Source organism: Lemur catta, chromosome 1 (genome assembly GCF_020740605.2).
Source record: "Lemur catta isolate mLemCat1 chromosome 1, mLemCat1.pri, whole genome shotgun sequence".
Taxonomy (NCBI): Eukaryota; Metazoa; Chordata; class Mammalia; order Primates; family Lemuridae; genus Lemur; species Lemur catta.
The window spans coordinates 194,993,789-195,010,418 of NC_059128.1; the positions used below are offsets into that span (position 1 = coordinate 194,993,789).

General features: G+C 37.3%; 1 protein-coding gene across 1 annotated transcript in view; it reads right to left on the reverse strand.

Annotated features, from left to right (window-relative positions):
* The window catches only part of WDR49 (WD repeat domain 49), a 141,403-nt gene that overhangs the window by 76,568 nt on the left and 48,205 nt on the right, over positions 1-16,630 (reverse strand). The window contains exon 8 of the mRNA XM_045556608.1: positions 13,405-13,638. Coding sequence (XP_045412564.1) covers positions 13,405-13,638 — 234 coding nt within the window. The remainder of the gene's footprint in view (positions 1-13,404; positions 13,639-16,630) is intronic.

The following is a 16,630-nucleotide window of genomic DNA, read 5'->3' on the forward strand; positions in this document are numbered from 1 at the left end:
TCTAATATGCAAGGCACTGGATCTAGGCACTGAGGGTACAGCAGTGAAAAATTCCTTCCCTTACATGTTGTGGAAGGAGAGATGCAACCATATTAGCAATAAAAGATAAAAGCAGTGGTGGTGGTAAGAGTTATGGAGAAAAATACAACTCAGAAGGAAGCTGAGAGCATTGGAGGTGGGTGCGAAATCGGGAGCTCTGAGAAGAACTCCCTGAGAATCATTTGAGGAAAGACATGACTGAGATGAAGGAGTGAGCCATGTAGATACCTGGATGAAAAGAGTTCCAGGCAAAAGAAATAGCGATGCAAAGGCCCTGAGGCAGAGTGTCCTTGGCATGTTCAAGCAGTGACAAAGAGGCCAGCAAGGATTAGACAGAATGAGGGAAGGAAGGAGCCACTGCCTGTGGTCAGAGTTCAGAGGCCCAAAATACTCCAAAAAACAAGCCTCAACAAGAACTAGGAGACAAAAAATATCACTTTCTTCTTTTTGGCAAATATTTATTTAGCTTTTATCCTTGCTTTGTTTCATGTATCTTTATATAATGTTCTTTAGAAATTGTACAAGGTAGGTATTATAATTCCTATTTTATAGATAAGAAAGTCAAAGCTTAGAGAAGTTAAATCGGCTGCTCTGTGTAAAGTATCAGGAACTCCTCCTGACTACAAAACCACACCAACTCCCTCATTCTTAAAAAATAGCTAACAAAAACTCACTGCTAAAAACAGTTGAGACTGTGTTGATGAGAGGGGCTGAAGGAAGGTCCTTTCCTATTCTGTTGATGGATTTAGTGATGCTTTTACAGAGAATTTGGCTATATCTATCTAGATTACAGATGTTAATACTCTCTTCCCAATAATTCCAGTTCTAGGAATTTATCCCACAGATTTTTTTTTACCAGTATCAAAGTTACATGTGCAAGGTTGAAACTACTACATTATTTGTAAGAAAAAATACTGGAATCAACCTAAATGCTTAAATAAGGTTTAAAACACCCACGTGACAGAATACTATACAACTGTGAAAAAGAACAAGGATACTCTTTAGTTAATGAGATAAAATGATCTTTAGGTTGTATTGTTAGGTAGAAAAGCAATGTACAAAGCAGTTTTTCTGGGCATATAATATGCTATCATTTGTGTAAAAAGCCTTCAAAATAACATATACTCCTAAATGCTAAGAATTATTAAATATTATATATGTATTTAAAAGAGTACAGTTGACCCTGGATCAAAACAAGGGTTAGAGGTGCTGACTCCTTGCACAGTTGAAAATCTGTGTTTAACTTTTTGCTCCCCCAAAACATAAGTACTAATAGCCTACAGTTGACTGGAAGCCTTACCTATGACATGCAGTCAATTAACACATATTTTGTATGTTATATGTATTATATACTCTATTCTTACGATAAAGTAACCCAGAGAAAAGAAAATGTTATTAAGGAAATCATAAAGAAGAGAAAATATACTTACTATTTATTAAGTGGAAGTGGATTATCATAAAGGACTTTATCCTCATTGTCTTCACGCTGAGTAGGCTAAGGAGGAGGAGGAAGAGGATGGGGTTGGACTTGCTGTGTCAGGGTGGAAGACACAGAAGAGGAGGAAGGACAGGCAGGCACACTTGGTGTAACTTTACAGAAATACATTGTGATTTCTGTCAGTTTTGCTCTTTTATTTCCCTTCTAATTATTCCTCCACTATGTGCTTTGGTTTCGGTGCCCATATCACAGAAGGGTCCATGTCATAAAAGAAGTCAAAAGCAGTCTTGATTAATCAGAACCCTTCTAACAGATAGTCTCATATCAATTTGTTTTCTGGCACTGCTTCTTCTATGTGTTCTTTCTCATCACCTGGCACTTGTTTAGAAGTGCTCACCTCCATCAAGTTGTCTTCTGTTCATTCCTCTGGTGTGGTGTCTATTAGCTCTTTTTTTTTTTTTTTCTGAGACAGAGTCTCATTCTGTTGCCCAGGCTAGAGTGAGTGCTGTGGCGTCAGCCTAGCTCACAGCAACCTCAAACTCCTGGGCTTCAGCAATCCTCCTGCCTCAGCCTCCCGAGTAGCTGGGACTACAGGCATGCGCCACCATGCCCGGCTAATTTTTTTCTCTATATATTTTTAGCTGTCCAGATAATTTCTTTCTATTTTTAGTAGAGGTGGGGTCTCGCTCTTGCTCAGGCTGGTATTGAACTTCTGACCTCAAGCAATCCGTCCACCTCTGCCTCCCAGAGGGCTAGGATTACAGGCGTGAGCCACCGCGCCTGGCCTCTATTAGCTCTTGAATTTCTTCAAGATTCATATCCTGAAATCCTTCACCACCACCCCCCCATCTTTTTTTGCCATGTCCATAATCTTTTTCATAACTTCCTTGATTGGCTGCATTACCAATCCTGTGGAGTCACGCACAACCATCTGGACACAGGTTTCTCCAGCAGGAATTTATTGCATTAGGTTTGGTAGCTTTCATGGCTTTTTCTATTACAATAATGGCATTTTCAATAGTGCGATCTTTCTAGACATTCATGATGCTGTCTCTGTCAGCATTCTCTTCCATAGGGATGACAATCCTCTCCACAGAGTATTGTGGGTAACTAGCCTTACAGGACTTTATGACCCTATGATCTAGTGGCCGAATTAGAGATGTTGTGTTTGGGAGAAGTAGACCACTGTGACGCTTTTGGTGTTGAACTCCTGGGGTTCTGGGTGGCCAGGGGCATTGTCTAATATCAAAAGAACTTTAGAAGCCCATCCCTTATTGGCAAGGTACTTCCAGACTTTAGGGACAAAGCATCAGTGGAACCAATCCAGAAAAAGGGTTCTCATTGTATAACCTTCTTGTACAACCAAAAGACTGGCAGTTTGCGTTTGTTCCTCTTTTCTCTTCAAGGCACAAGGGTTAGCAACTTTATAGATAAGGGCAGTCCTGATCATAAACCTGACTGCTTTTGCACAAAACAGTTGAGTTAGCCTATCCCTGCCTACCTTAAATCCTGGTGCTCCCTTCTCTTTATTCCTAATAAATGTCCTTTGTGGCTTTTTTTGGGGGGGGGATAGGGGACTATTATCTGTATTAAAGACTTATTCAGGCAGATATCCATTTTCTCAATGATTTTCCTTGTGGTGTCTGGGAATTTCTCTGTTCCCTCTTGGTCAGCAGAAGCTGTTTCTCCTGTTATTTTGATATTTTTTAAGCTAAACCCATTCTAAAATTATCACACCATCCTTTGCTGGCATAAAATTCTCCAGCTTTAGATCCTTCACCTTCCTTTTGCTTTAAGTTGTCGTAGAATGACTTGCTTTATTCTCAAATCATATTAGAGCATACAGGTATGGCTTTCTTATAGCAATTCTGCACCACAAAAAAGCTGCATTTTCAGTATGAGATAAAAAGGTATTTCAGAAAAAGTGCAAGGTTTTCATGCCTGCTGGTGCAGCTGTAGCAATGGCTTCATGACTTTTCTTTTTTATAATGTTCCTTAACACTGGATTCATATATCTTGACATGAAGGACAACTGTAGCAGCAGACTTCAATCTATGGTACATATCAAGCAATTCAACTTTTCCTTCTAATGTCACAAGTTTTCTCTTCTTCTTGGGAGCAGTTCCAGCATCACTTAGTGGCACTTTGTATGGGTCCCATGATATTATTCAAGGTTTATGGTATTGCACTAAACATGAAAATTATGTGAGAATCACGGGAGATCACTTTTTACCGTGATATACAATTTACTGGGGAAAGGAACTGCTCACTCAGATGATTAGTGTCACATGGCTTTTTAAACAACACTTGAGCTCACCACAATAGCAACAGAAGGTGGCTATGAAATTATTACAGTAATACAGTATGTACTACAGTTAATTTTATGCAGTTATGATTTAATCCTGCATCTTTATTTTGTTTATATTTCTCTGGACTGCGAATGGTACACTGTATGGTCTGTAAGTGTTTGTGTGTGTTAGTTTTGATGGACTTTAACTCTTTGTAATAGATTTGTGAATATTTTATGGTAATAAATGATAAAATAGACTAGTATCTACATACATATTTATGTATTCATGACATACATAACTTTTTATTTTTTGGATATTTCTAGGGTACATGGTTCAACTGGGAGTTTGTCAAATTGTTACAAATTTCCAAAAAAATTTTCAATATATTTATTGAAAAAACTCTGCACATAAGTGGCCCTTCACAGTTTAAACCCATGCTGTTAAAGGATCAACTATGTATAAAACTGTATCTATATATATATTCACTTGTATAAGCATAGAAGAGACTTTAAAGGGTGCTCATGAATTCATAAAACCGGTTCACTCCAGGGAAAGAAATTGAGTGGATAGAGACAGCAGGATAAGAGGAAATTTTCATCATATGCCCCCATGTCCGTTTGAATTTTATAACATGTAAATGTGCTATTCCTTCCAAACTAATTGCATTAAGTAAACATATGTGTATGTGTGTGCACATGTATACGTGCATGTATACATATATGTTCAGGTATAACCTATTAGACTTGTGCACTTCCCATGTCTTCATCCAGTGACCGGAACACACAGCCTCAGGGCTGACATGTAACAAATTACAGCTGTAAGCTGCCCAATGACAAAAAGCTGTATTAATAGAAGTATGTCCCTTGGAGCCCAGCAGCAAGGCAGGAAAGGAGAAAATTGTCATTAATGTTCATCCAGTTCTGTTCAAAAGAGAAACTCATTGATTTTGCACTAGCACTAAAAAGGTATACTGTCTTGTGAAGTAGAGATAAATTTATTTCAAGCCTGTCCTCTTCCCTTTCCTCAGATTTTGCAATTACCAAGAGAACTACTAATTGAATTGTTTGGATTCTCAATTAGCTCAATTCCCAAGAAATGGTGTTCAAAAAAGAGGACAAGAGATGTACTGTCACAAGAAAATTATACCCTAGCCCTTATTTTATTAATAACAGAGTGCCATTTTTTTTTTTTTGGTAAAATTTTGGACATCAATATGTATACATAGAGCAGTTTTGACTGTGACAACCTGAATTTAGACAAGGTAACTCTAAATTGTAAGTAAAGTTAAGGTGTAGAAAAATTTACTATAAAATTTTGAATATTGTGGCATGGATTATAATATTGTACAGCTGCTATACATGTACATATAATGAAATTTTTTTAATAATGAAAATTCTTTTTAGGGTTTACCTGTGACCTTCACTAGCCTCCATTTTTTTTTAATTTCTTATTTTTAATTATTAAGGGTACATAATAGTTATATATATTTATAGGTGCATGTGATGCTTTGACACAGGCATACAATGTGTATTAATCAAATCAGGGTAATTGGAGTATCCATCACCTCAGGCATTTATCATTTCTTTGTGTTAAGAACATTCCAATTCCACTCTTTTAGTTGTTTTAAAGTATACCGTAACTTATTGTAGACTATAGTCACTTTGTTGTGCTATCAAATATTATTCATTCTCTCTAACTATATTTTTGCCCCTATTAACCATCCCCATTTTATTCACCCCTCCCTGCTACCCTTCCCAGCCTCTGGTAACCATCATTCTACTCTCTGTTTCCTTGAGATAAACTGTTTTAATATTTAGCTCTCACAAATGAGTGAGAACATCGGAGATTTGTCTTTCTGTGCTTGGCTTATTTCACTCAACATTTTCCAGTTCTATCTGTGTCATTGCAAATGACAGGATTTCATTTTTGTGATGGCTGAATGATATTCTATTGTGTATATGTGCCATTCATCCATTCATGAAAACTTAGGTTGAATCCAAATCTTGGCTATTGTGAATAGTGCTGCAATAAATATGGGAGTGCAGATATCTTTCAATGTACTGATTTTTTTTCTCTTGAATATATACCTAGCAGTGGGATTGCTGGGTCATATGGTAGTTTTATTTATTTATTTATTTTTATTTATTTATTTATTTATTTTGAGAGAGAGCCTCACTTTGTTGCCCGGGCTAGAGTGAGTGCCGTGGCGTCAGCCTTGCTCACAGCAACCTCAAACTCCTGGGCTTAAACGATCCTACTGCCTCAGCCTCCCGAGTAGCTGGGACTACAGGCATGCGCCACCATGCCCGGCTAATTTTTTCCATATATATATTTTAGTTGGCCAGATAATTTCTTTCTATTTTTAGTAGAGATGGGATCTCGCTCCTGCTCAGGCTGGTCTCGAACTCCTGAGCTCGAGACCACCCACCTCGGCCTCCCAGAGTGCCAAGATTACAGGCGTGAGCCGCTGCACCCGGCATAGTTTTATTTTTATTAATAGTTTTTTGAGGACCTCCACACTGTTCTCCATAGTGGTTGCACTAATTTATGTTCCCACCAACATTGTACAAGGGTTCCCCTTTTTCCTCATCCTCACTAACATTCATTATTGCCTATACTTTGATAGGGGTAAGACTATATCTCATTGGAGTTTTGATTTGAATTTCTCTGATGCCTAATGATGTTGAGCATTTTTTCTTCTACCTGTTGGCCATTTGTATGTTTTCTTTTAAGAAATGTCTAACCAGATCTTTTGCCCATTTTTTAACCAGATTATTTGATTCTTTTCCTATTGAGTAGTTGGAGCTCCTTATACATTCTAGTTATTAATTACCTTGTCAGATGGGTAGTTTACAAATATTTTCTCCCATTCTGTGGGTTGTCTCTTCTTTGTTGATTGCTTTCTTTGCTGTGCAGAAGCTTTTTAGCTTGATGAAATCCCATTTGTCCAATTTTGCTTAGGTTGCCTGTGCCTTGAGAGTATTACTCAAAAAATCCTTGTCCAGGCAAATGTCCTTAAGCATTTCCCAAATGTTTTCTTTTAGTAGTTTCATGGTTTCAGTTCTTATAGTTAAGTCTCTAATCTATTTTGATTTGATATTTGCATATGGCAAGAGATAAGGTTCTAATTTCATTCTTCTGTGTATGGATATTCAGTTTGCCCAGCACCCATTTTTGAAGAGACTGTCCTTTCCCCAAAGCATGTACTTGGCAACTATGTCAAAGATAAGTTCATTATAGATGTGAGGATTTATTTCTGGGTTCTCTATTCTGTTCCACTGGTCTATGTGTTTGTTTTTATGCCAATACCATGCTGTTTTGGTTACTACAGCTCTGTAGTATAGTCTGAAAACAGGTAATGTGATTCCTACAGGTTTGTTCTTTTGGCTGAGGATGGCTTTGGCTATTCCAGGTCTTTTGTAGTTTCATATGAATTTTAGAATAATTTTTTCCATTTCTGTGAAGAATGTCATTGGAATTTTGACAGAGATTGCAACAAATCTGTAGATCGCTTTGGGGAGTAAGGGTATTTTAACAATATTGATTCTTTCAATCCATGAGCATGAAATATTTTTTGATTTTTTTGTGTCCTTTTTAATTTTCTTTACGAGAGTTTTATAATTTTCATTATAGAGAACTTCTGCTTCTTTGGTTAAGTTTATTCCAGGGTATTTTATTTTATTCAAAGCTATTGTAAATGGGATTACATTCTTTATTTCTTTTACAGATTGCTTGCTGTTGGCATATAGAAGTGCTACTGATTTTCATATGTTGATTTTGTATCCTGCAACTTTACTGAATTTGTTTATTTGTTCTAATAGTTTTCTGTGGAGTCTTTAGGTTTCTCTAGATATAAAATCATATCATCTGCAAGGATAATTTGACTTCTTACTTTCCAATTTGGATGCCATTTATTTCTTATCTTGTCTGATTGCTCTAGCTAGAAATTCTAGTACTATGTTGAATAACAATTATGAAAGTGGGCATCCTTGTCTTATTACAGATCTCAGAGGAAAGGCTTTCAGTTTTTCCACATTCAGTATGATACTTGCTGTGGGTCTGTCATATATGGCTTATGTCATGTTGAGGAATGTTCCTTCAGTACCCAGTTTTTTGAGAGTTTTTATCATGAAGGGATGTTGAATTTTATCAAATGCTTTTTAATATCAATTGAAATGATCATATGGTTTTTGTCCTTTGTTGTATTGATATGATGTATCACATTGATTGATTTACATATTTTGAATCATCCTGAAATTCCTAGGATGAATCCCACTTGCTTATGATGAATAATCCTTTTAAGGTATTACTTAATTCAGTTTGCTCGTATTTTGTTGAGGATTTTTGCATCTATGCTCATCAAAGATATTAGCCTACAGATTTCTTAGTTTGTTATGTCTTTGTCTGGTTTTGATATCAGGGTGAAACAGACATTGTAGAATGAGTTTGGAGTATTCCCTTATCCTTGTTTTATTGGAATAATTTAAGTAGGATTGGTGTTAGGTCTTTGAATGCTTGGAAAAATTCAGCAGTGAAGCTGTTGGGCCCTGGGCTTTTCTTTGATAGGAGGCTTTTTATTACTGCTTCTATCATGTTACTCGTTATTGGTTTATTCAGGTTTTGGATTTCTTTCTGGCTCAATCTTAATAGGTTGTGTCTAGGAATGCAGCCATTTCTTCTAGGCTTTCCAGTCTCCTGGTGGTACCACCTTGGTGGACTCAGGTAAGATATGGAAGGATTCCTTGGATTACCAGGCAAAGTCTCTCACTCTCTTTCCTCACTCTATGTTATGGGCTGATGGAGTTAAGGGGAGCAAGGAGGAAGTGACATGGGCACTCCCTTATGGCCACCACAGCTGAGACTGCACAAAGGCACACTTGAAGCCAGCCCAGTCTCACCCAAAGCCTCTGGTGACTGCTGCCTGGCTACCTCTGATGTTTATTCAAACACAAGGGCTCTTTAGTCAGCAGGTGGTGAATCCTGCCAGGACTGGGTCCTTCCCTCCATGGCAGTGGTTCCCTTCTGGGCCAGGGTGGATCTAGAAGTGCTATATAGGAGCTAAGGCATGGAATCAGGGCCAGCCTGTATTTTTCATGAATGATTTGGTCTTACATTTTCTGTAATAGTGTGAGAATCGATCCTCAAGAAACTGTACCACTGTGGATACAGTGAATAAGGGTCAGTCTTCAAATTTGCAAATCTAACATACCTCTTGATTATGAGAACCCACAAAGATCTCAGGAGTCCTGCTACAGGAAGCCAGACAGCCACTGAATGATAAATCTCTTTATGTAACCATGTATGTGATTGATATGTTCACTGTTAGAGGTGGAATAAAATGGTAAGATACTGAGAGGAAATTTGCTTATCAAATTATATGATACACACTCCTTTAACCCAGAAATCCATTCCTAAAAATTTACCGTAAGGAGATTAAAGTCATAAGTGTGCATGTATTTATGCACACAAAAATATTCATAATAACAAAGTCTCCACCAAGGGATATGGATCAGCAAATTATGATACAAACATAAAATGGGATACTGTGCTGCCTTTTAAAAATGATAAATTCGATCTACATTTACGTGCAAGGAAATATATTCCAATACATTATTGAATTAAAAAGTAGGTTACAGAGCCACATTTATGTAAAATAGCCTATGCACAGAGAAATGTTTAGAAGATGTTGACATTTCAGCATTATTTAGTTCCTTATTTGAGCTTTATTGCATTGTTCTAATTTCTTACAATAAGTATGCAATTTTTTGCATGTAGTTACAAAAAAAGTTATTTCAATAACAAAAATAGTAAATATTAGTCTGTTAAATTTGATGATACCTAAATGTCTAGCTTGACCATAATGTGTCCAAGATGTAAGACAAACTGAAACATTATCTATTTTACAAAATTCCATAAACCTATATCATTAGGATGAAAATCACAGTGACAATACAAAAATTTTATCTTTTTCAGTTTATGTGATATCTAGAAATATATGTTTTAAAGTTTTCTAACATTCATGGGTTTTTTTTAAGAAAAGCTTCATTTAAAAACTCAGTGCAAAGATGGCTCATTAGAATTACCTCCAGGATATTGAGTTACTTTAATTCTTTCAAAATGATACATTCCAGAGACTCCCTCATCCAGTCCCAACTTGTTCTGCTACTAGCAGTGAAGGCAAGATTTGCCAAGCGAAATAAAGTATGTGGTTCCTTTTAAAAGACTTTGCATGGGTTAGCAGCACTTCCTTAGATTAGGATACAAGGCTACTACAAGGTAAGAAGATAAAGAATAGTCACAGTGATGTGCTAAGCTGCCTTTACATAGGAATTATGTTAGGCCCCCACTGAAGTCCAAATACAATGAAATAATAATGAAGTGTGGGCAACATGTTGAAATGACAACAATAGAAGGGAAGGTTTCCATTACGTTCAGACAAAGGGAAAGTCTTCAAGAAAGACACTAAACCAAATAGCCAAAGAGCAAGAGCCAGTAGACTAAAAAACCATGGGTTCCTATTAAACTTGGGATGAAAAATGCAATAATCAACCAAATCTAGCAGTTGAGCAACCATTTTGTGCTCAGAACAGTCAGTGTTAGGAGCTGTGAAGAAATACAGAAGCGGAAGACAAGGATCTTTCCCTTACACTAAAAGCATACGAAAAGAGAAAACTAAGTTTAATTAGGTCGTTAGGAAGATGACTAAAAATGTGACCAATGCTTAGAGAGAGGAGAGGTAAGTGTGGCTGGAGATGGCCCTGGATACTTCAGCGAGCTGAGAGGACCAAAGCTGAGCCTTGCAACTGAATATTTACAAGAAGCAACTTTAATGACAAAGAAGAGAAGAAGGAGGATAAAGTACTTTTTCACCTCTGGGCATATTCCTGAGGAGGAACAGGGCCAGGGATCAGCCTCAATTCAGGGTACCCGTCTCCCATTCTAATTCTTTCTAACATTTGTTATCACATGACACAAGGTTAAAATAAAGATTAAGGAATCTCAAGAAGGTAATAAGAAAAAGAGGTGTCATAAAGCAGCAAAATTCATCCTAAGAGGTATGGTGAGCTGGAGAGCTGGCAGCGTGGGAGGCAAGAGGACGGCTTTGAAGAGGCCACCCGGAGCAAGGCGATGCCAGAGAGGCACGTGTCATTGCCATTACTATTCCTATACCCCCACAGACACACACATTTTTAAAACCCAGTAAACGGAAGCTCAGATAGGTTAAGTATTCTGCCCAGTTTGAACCCCCATCTCCTTAACTGAGCAGTTCTCAAAAGTTTTGGTCTTGAGATCTGTTTCTATGCTTAAAAATTAGTGAAGAATCTAAATAGCTTTCATTTATGTGGGTTACAGATAAACACACACATATATACACACATACAAATATATATACATAAACATGTATGTATATATATTTATCACATTAGAAATTTCAACAGAAATTATTAAAGCACAAGAATACAAGAGCACATATTCCCTTAGCTATCAGAGCAAAGATCTCATCACATATCATGTATCCTCCAGAACACTTCACTGTACACTTGTGAGAGAATGAGAGTTTAAAAAACAAGCAACAAACTAATACTATGATAAAAATAGGTTTTTTAAATTTGTATAAATTTAAGGAGTATAAGTACAGTTTTGTTACATGGATATATTGCATAGTGGTGAAGTCTGGGCTTGTAGTGTAACCATGACCTGAATTGGGCACATTGATTCCCTGAGGTGATCTGAGTCCCCCAGGGGTTTGAGATCATGCTATGAGAATTGTTGTTTTAACCTCAAGTCTATGCTTTATTTTTCCAAGACCAGACCACGATACATTCAATGAATGACCTTCACAGTCTGACTTTAAGCTCCCTTTACTGCCTCAACTCCCCCACAACATTGCTAAGTACTCCCAAACTAGCCCTACCTAAACCCTTTCCCGAATATGAACTATGAGTGCTCAAGCTTCTTTGCAGAGGTTCATGTTGTATCTTTTGTCTGGAACTCCTTCCTTCTCCTTTTATAGATTTCCACTCTAGCTTTCCGAGCCTGCCCCAGGCCCAGGCAGAATTGATCACTTTCCATAGAAACCACTTTACTTTTACCTCTACTTCATTTTACCGCATCCCCTCGTTTCCTTGTTAGACATGCGTCTGCCTCCCTTTCAATGCACAATCGTGTAATGAGCACCTGCCCAGCAATCCGCACTACCTGGACCTGCCCTTACAGAGCTGAATCTCTCTGAGCTACAAGGGAAAGAAACCATAGTTTATTAATCGTCAATTCTTCATTCCTGGCACCTGATACTTGCCCAAAACTGTTTGATTTGCTTTGACTAATTACTCTAAAATGATATGATATCACTGGCTGATGGGAATGTGGGTAATATTTATGTCTCAAATGGAAAATTTCAGATCCTCTTTGTGTCCCATTTTCTAAATTTCTCATGGAATATTGCTCCTGTTACGGCCAGGCAACATAGGATCTTAACATCCACACAGAAACATAGCTTTTCAACTTTGCAGATCTCAATTAGCAGAATGTTCTCTTGGAAACAAACACATCTCTCAGTGGCCACCAGGGAGCCGAATTAACTGGTTGCCTTCGTAAAGTTCAGTAAAACATTTCTCCGCAGATGGAATTTAAAATGCATTGTTTTCTAAAGGATTTTATCTCCTAGAATAACCAGAAAATGGTGTTTAAAGTAGTGACATAAAACACTACTCATTACTAACAGAGGGCTTTCCACCCCTTGTACAAATTCTGAACTACTCATTTCTACGCCAGTGCAGAAGGGGAAAGAAAGAATGGGTTGGAATTATTGTTTAATTGGCCATAAGCTGGAGACTTGCTTTCTGCTTGGCTCCTGCTGTGCTGCTACCATCAGGCCTGAGGTGATCGTTGCATCAGACGAGCCTCCAACGGTGCCTGCTCCCTCCACAATACCCGCAGGCCTGAGCCTCAGTCCCACACTGAGCCTCTTACAGCCTCCCCGGCTGGATCTTCCTGCCCTCTAAGAAGGGCTGCGGTCTGTGCAGCATCTCTGCTCCAAGGGAGCCCTGCTTCTTCATTGCGATGCAGGTAGCAGTCCCCTAAGCAAAGGCTGCAGAGCATCATTAAAGTGGTGGTGAGACAAACAACACTCGTGCTGCATACCAAGTGGCAGCACACTTAACTGAATCATTTTATTATGAATACATTCCAGGCTGCCACTGTGAGCCATCGGTGTAAAATATGCTGGCAAAATGCATCTCTGCTAATTACACTTCATGCATATTTCAGAACTTTCCACAGAGGTACAGGAGGATGATATTCATAAAGGAGAACAACCAGGTTTGCTTGCCTTTGGCTCAAGACTAGTGGGTAACAAAGATAAGTTCAATTATATTACATGTTGTGTTTGTTTTAGCTGCAATGTTGTAATTCCTTATAACCCCATCAGTGCTGCTGTGGTCACTGGTTAAAAAGAAAAACACTCTTCAAATCGACCTGAACATATGTTATTGCAGAAAAGCGCATGGCTGTTAAATCATTTCTTCCCCACGTTTGTTTTTTCTAGATTTGTCTTCAGTTTTACCTTAGATCGAATTAAGGAAACGAGGACATAGGAATGTTTTAGGAGAGTGACGGAAAAGAAAGCATCATTACCTGCTTCAGGATAGAATTGTAAAGAACACAAGTGACTGCCTTCTCATGGCTTTTCACCCTCTTGCTGGCTTCACTTTTCATTGCCAACAATGCTAGCTGGTTAGTAAATGAGATGAAAAGTCGTCCATGGGCTTCATCAAAGTGGAAGAGACATCTGAAGTCCTGACTTTTGGGGAAAGAACAAGCTATCCTCTGGATGGACAACTGGTATTGAATATCCCAGAGTCTCAACACCTGGATAAAACATAATAAAATCATATAAATATGTCAAAGATAATTCTATGTTTTTAGCCAATTTTTTCTCAGCTCACCTTCAACCCCAGGCAGACAGTTGTTTCCTCCATAGTACTATGATTGGTTCACACTTCTGACATAGAATATATTATTTTGTATATTCAGTTACCTGTTTAAATATCTCCTAAATTGTAAGCTCCTCTAGGAAACGGATTGGGGTTTATCTCAGTCCCTGGTTTAGGGCTTGGCATTTAGTATATGCTTGCAGTAGGCAGAATAATGTTCCCACAAAGATGATTGTGTCCTAATCCCTAGGACCTCTGAATACGTTACTTATGTGGCAAGTGATATTTTGCAGATATGAAGGACTTTGAGGTAGAGAGATTGTCCTGGATTATTTGAGTGAGTCCAATGTAACAACAAGGGGCTTTAAATGTGGAAGAGCGAGACAGAGACAGAAAATTAGATCAGAGTGATGCAATGTGAGGACTCTTTCTAGTGTTGCTGGCTTTGAAGATGGAAAAAGGTGGGTCAGGGGAGGGTAACTCAAGGAAGGTAGAAAAGGCAAGGAAATGAATTCTGCCCCAAAGCCTCCAAAAAGAAACACAGCCCTGCCAACACCTTGATTTTAGCTCCGTGAGTCCCATGTTGGAATTCTAACCTACGAAACACAAAATAAATCAGTGTTGTTTCAAGAAGCTGTCTGTGCTCATTTGTTACACTAGCAATAGAAAACTAATACAATTCTCTCTTTATAAATATATATATATATATATATATATGCACACACATATATATGATTTCATTTAATGCCAGTTATTTTATTTCACCAAAAAATAAAAGAAGTGGTGTTAAATGAAATCAAGTTCAAATAAGACATAGATATTAAATTCTTATTCAAACACAGTCAAGACACATAAACGACATGCATTTAGCAATGGATAGTAGTAGAAGGCAAACACTGAATCCTTGCTCAAGAAAAAGGTTGTTTTAGATTCAATAGAAATTACATAATTAGTTTTCCTATTTTTCCATTCGAATTAGCAGGAAAGTTGTAGGGTCAGACTTCCTGGGCTCTAATCTCAGCTCTGTCCCTTACAAATAGGGTGACCGCCAGCAAGTTTCTTTTTCTCTCTGAGTGTTTAATGTAGTATCTACTTCATCCAGTGCTATCAGAATTAAATTAGAGTCCATGAAAAGCACTTAACTGATGACCAGCCTGTAATGTATTCAATAAATGCTCTTTATTATTAAATTTATTTTATTATTTTTTTCATTATGTAAATATTAGAACCTAAAAGCAGAACCGTTCTTTCAAATAAACTAGTCTATCTTATCCACTATGAGAAGTATTTCAAATTGTCTATAAATGATGAATTTCTGTTTAAATGAATGCTTCTTACCCCACAAGGCAGGTAACCTCATAGTTCTTAACTTATTTTAAATCATATACTCCTTTGGAAAAAAAAATCTGTTGAAAATGATGGTTCTCTCCTCCCTCCCCAGATGCATATACCCATATATGCACACAATTTTCCATATAACCTCTTTGGGTACATAGGTAAACATACCTCACATACATATTAACAGGTCCTGAGAATCTGCAGGGTAAGAATCTCTGCAATAACTATTATTAATAAATATGTTCAGCCAAAGACATCCTCTTCTGCCTTTTGATTCTATTCTACCCTCTTCCCACATCTGCATAAGCCTCCTCTTACCCCTTTTCTCCAGGATAAATGATCACAGCTCCTTCCACGATCTTACTATCAGTTTTCCGATCCCATTACCATCTACCATGATAGCCTCTTGATTCTCTCTCACTTTGTCTTTGTTTCCACTTTCTCTCTAGAAGAGGGTAGTCACTCAGACCTCATTTGTTTTTAAAAACCATAGTAGGACGCATCTATTGTGTAAAATCAAATAGCACTGAAGGGCTTTTTTTTTTTAATCTCAACCCATATCTCTCTCTACCCCAAGTTCCACTCCTTGGAAACAACCTTCTTTTACTCTTTAATGTTTCCTGAGCTAAGGTTTTCTCCATAACATTAAATAATCTCATTTTGTGTGTGTGTGTGTGTGTGTATACATATATATAAATAGTGCCTATGTTATTCATAAATATATCTATTGACTTGCCCCTGAAAGAAATTACTTACATTTTTTCTTGTGTTCTCTTTCCATTCCTCTCAAGCTAAGCATTTTAATTTTTTAGTCTTATTGGTTATTATATTTTAAATATTATACTTATACATTAATTATTTCAACACTAATATAAGTAACTATCTCTGAGCATCTTAGGGTCTTCAAGGATCTGTTTTAAGCAAGGCACTCAGAATTGAGCCAATATGTCAAGTGTGTTCTAATCATTACAGGTACTATGATTTCTTTAAAGCAGCCTATTTTTGCATTAGCTGATTAAGACCCTCCATCATGCTTTTCACTTACCTTGAGGTCCTGATTAAACAAAACTCTAGATCTTATTCCCATGAACAAATCATCAGCCCAGATGTCTATGATCTTTTCTTCAGAGATATGATTTTTTAAGCCAAGACTAGGATTTTCCTAGTTTGGGTCTAGAGTTTCAATGTGATGATATCATTTTGAATCCCAATTTATTAATAATTATATTGACAATTTCTCCCTGATTGGTCCACACAACCCATAGGACACAGTAGTTATTCAATAAATATTTTTTGAATTAGATTACAGCTCACCTAATAACTATGTCCTTATCCAGGTAATTAATGAAAAGATTAGGTAGGATAGATGCAAGAATGTAGCACTTCCACAAAAAAAAATCTGCCTCACTTCTACACAGTTATTGACCCAGTTGCAGATCTCATATAATCCACGATGAAATTTTATGGGACATTTTCAAATATCTGGTTGAAATAATTATGCTTGATACATGATGCAACCTTGGCACCTACCAACCTTTGTCACAAGTTTGTACTGACTTAGTCAATCCCTACCAGATAAATAGCATTAC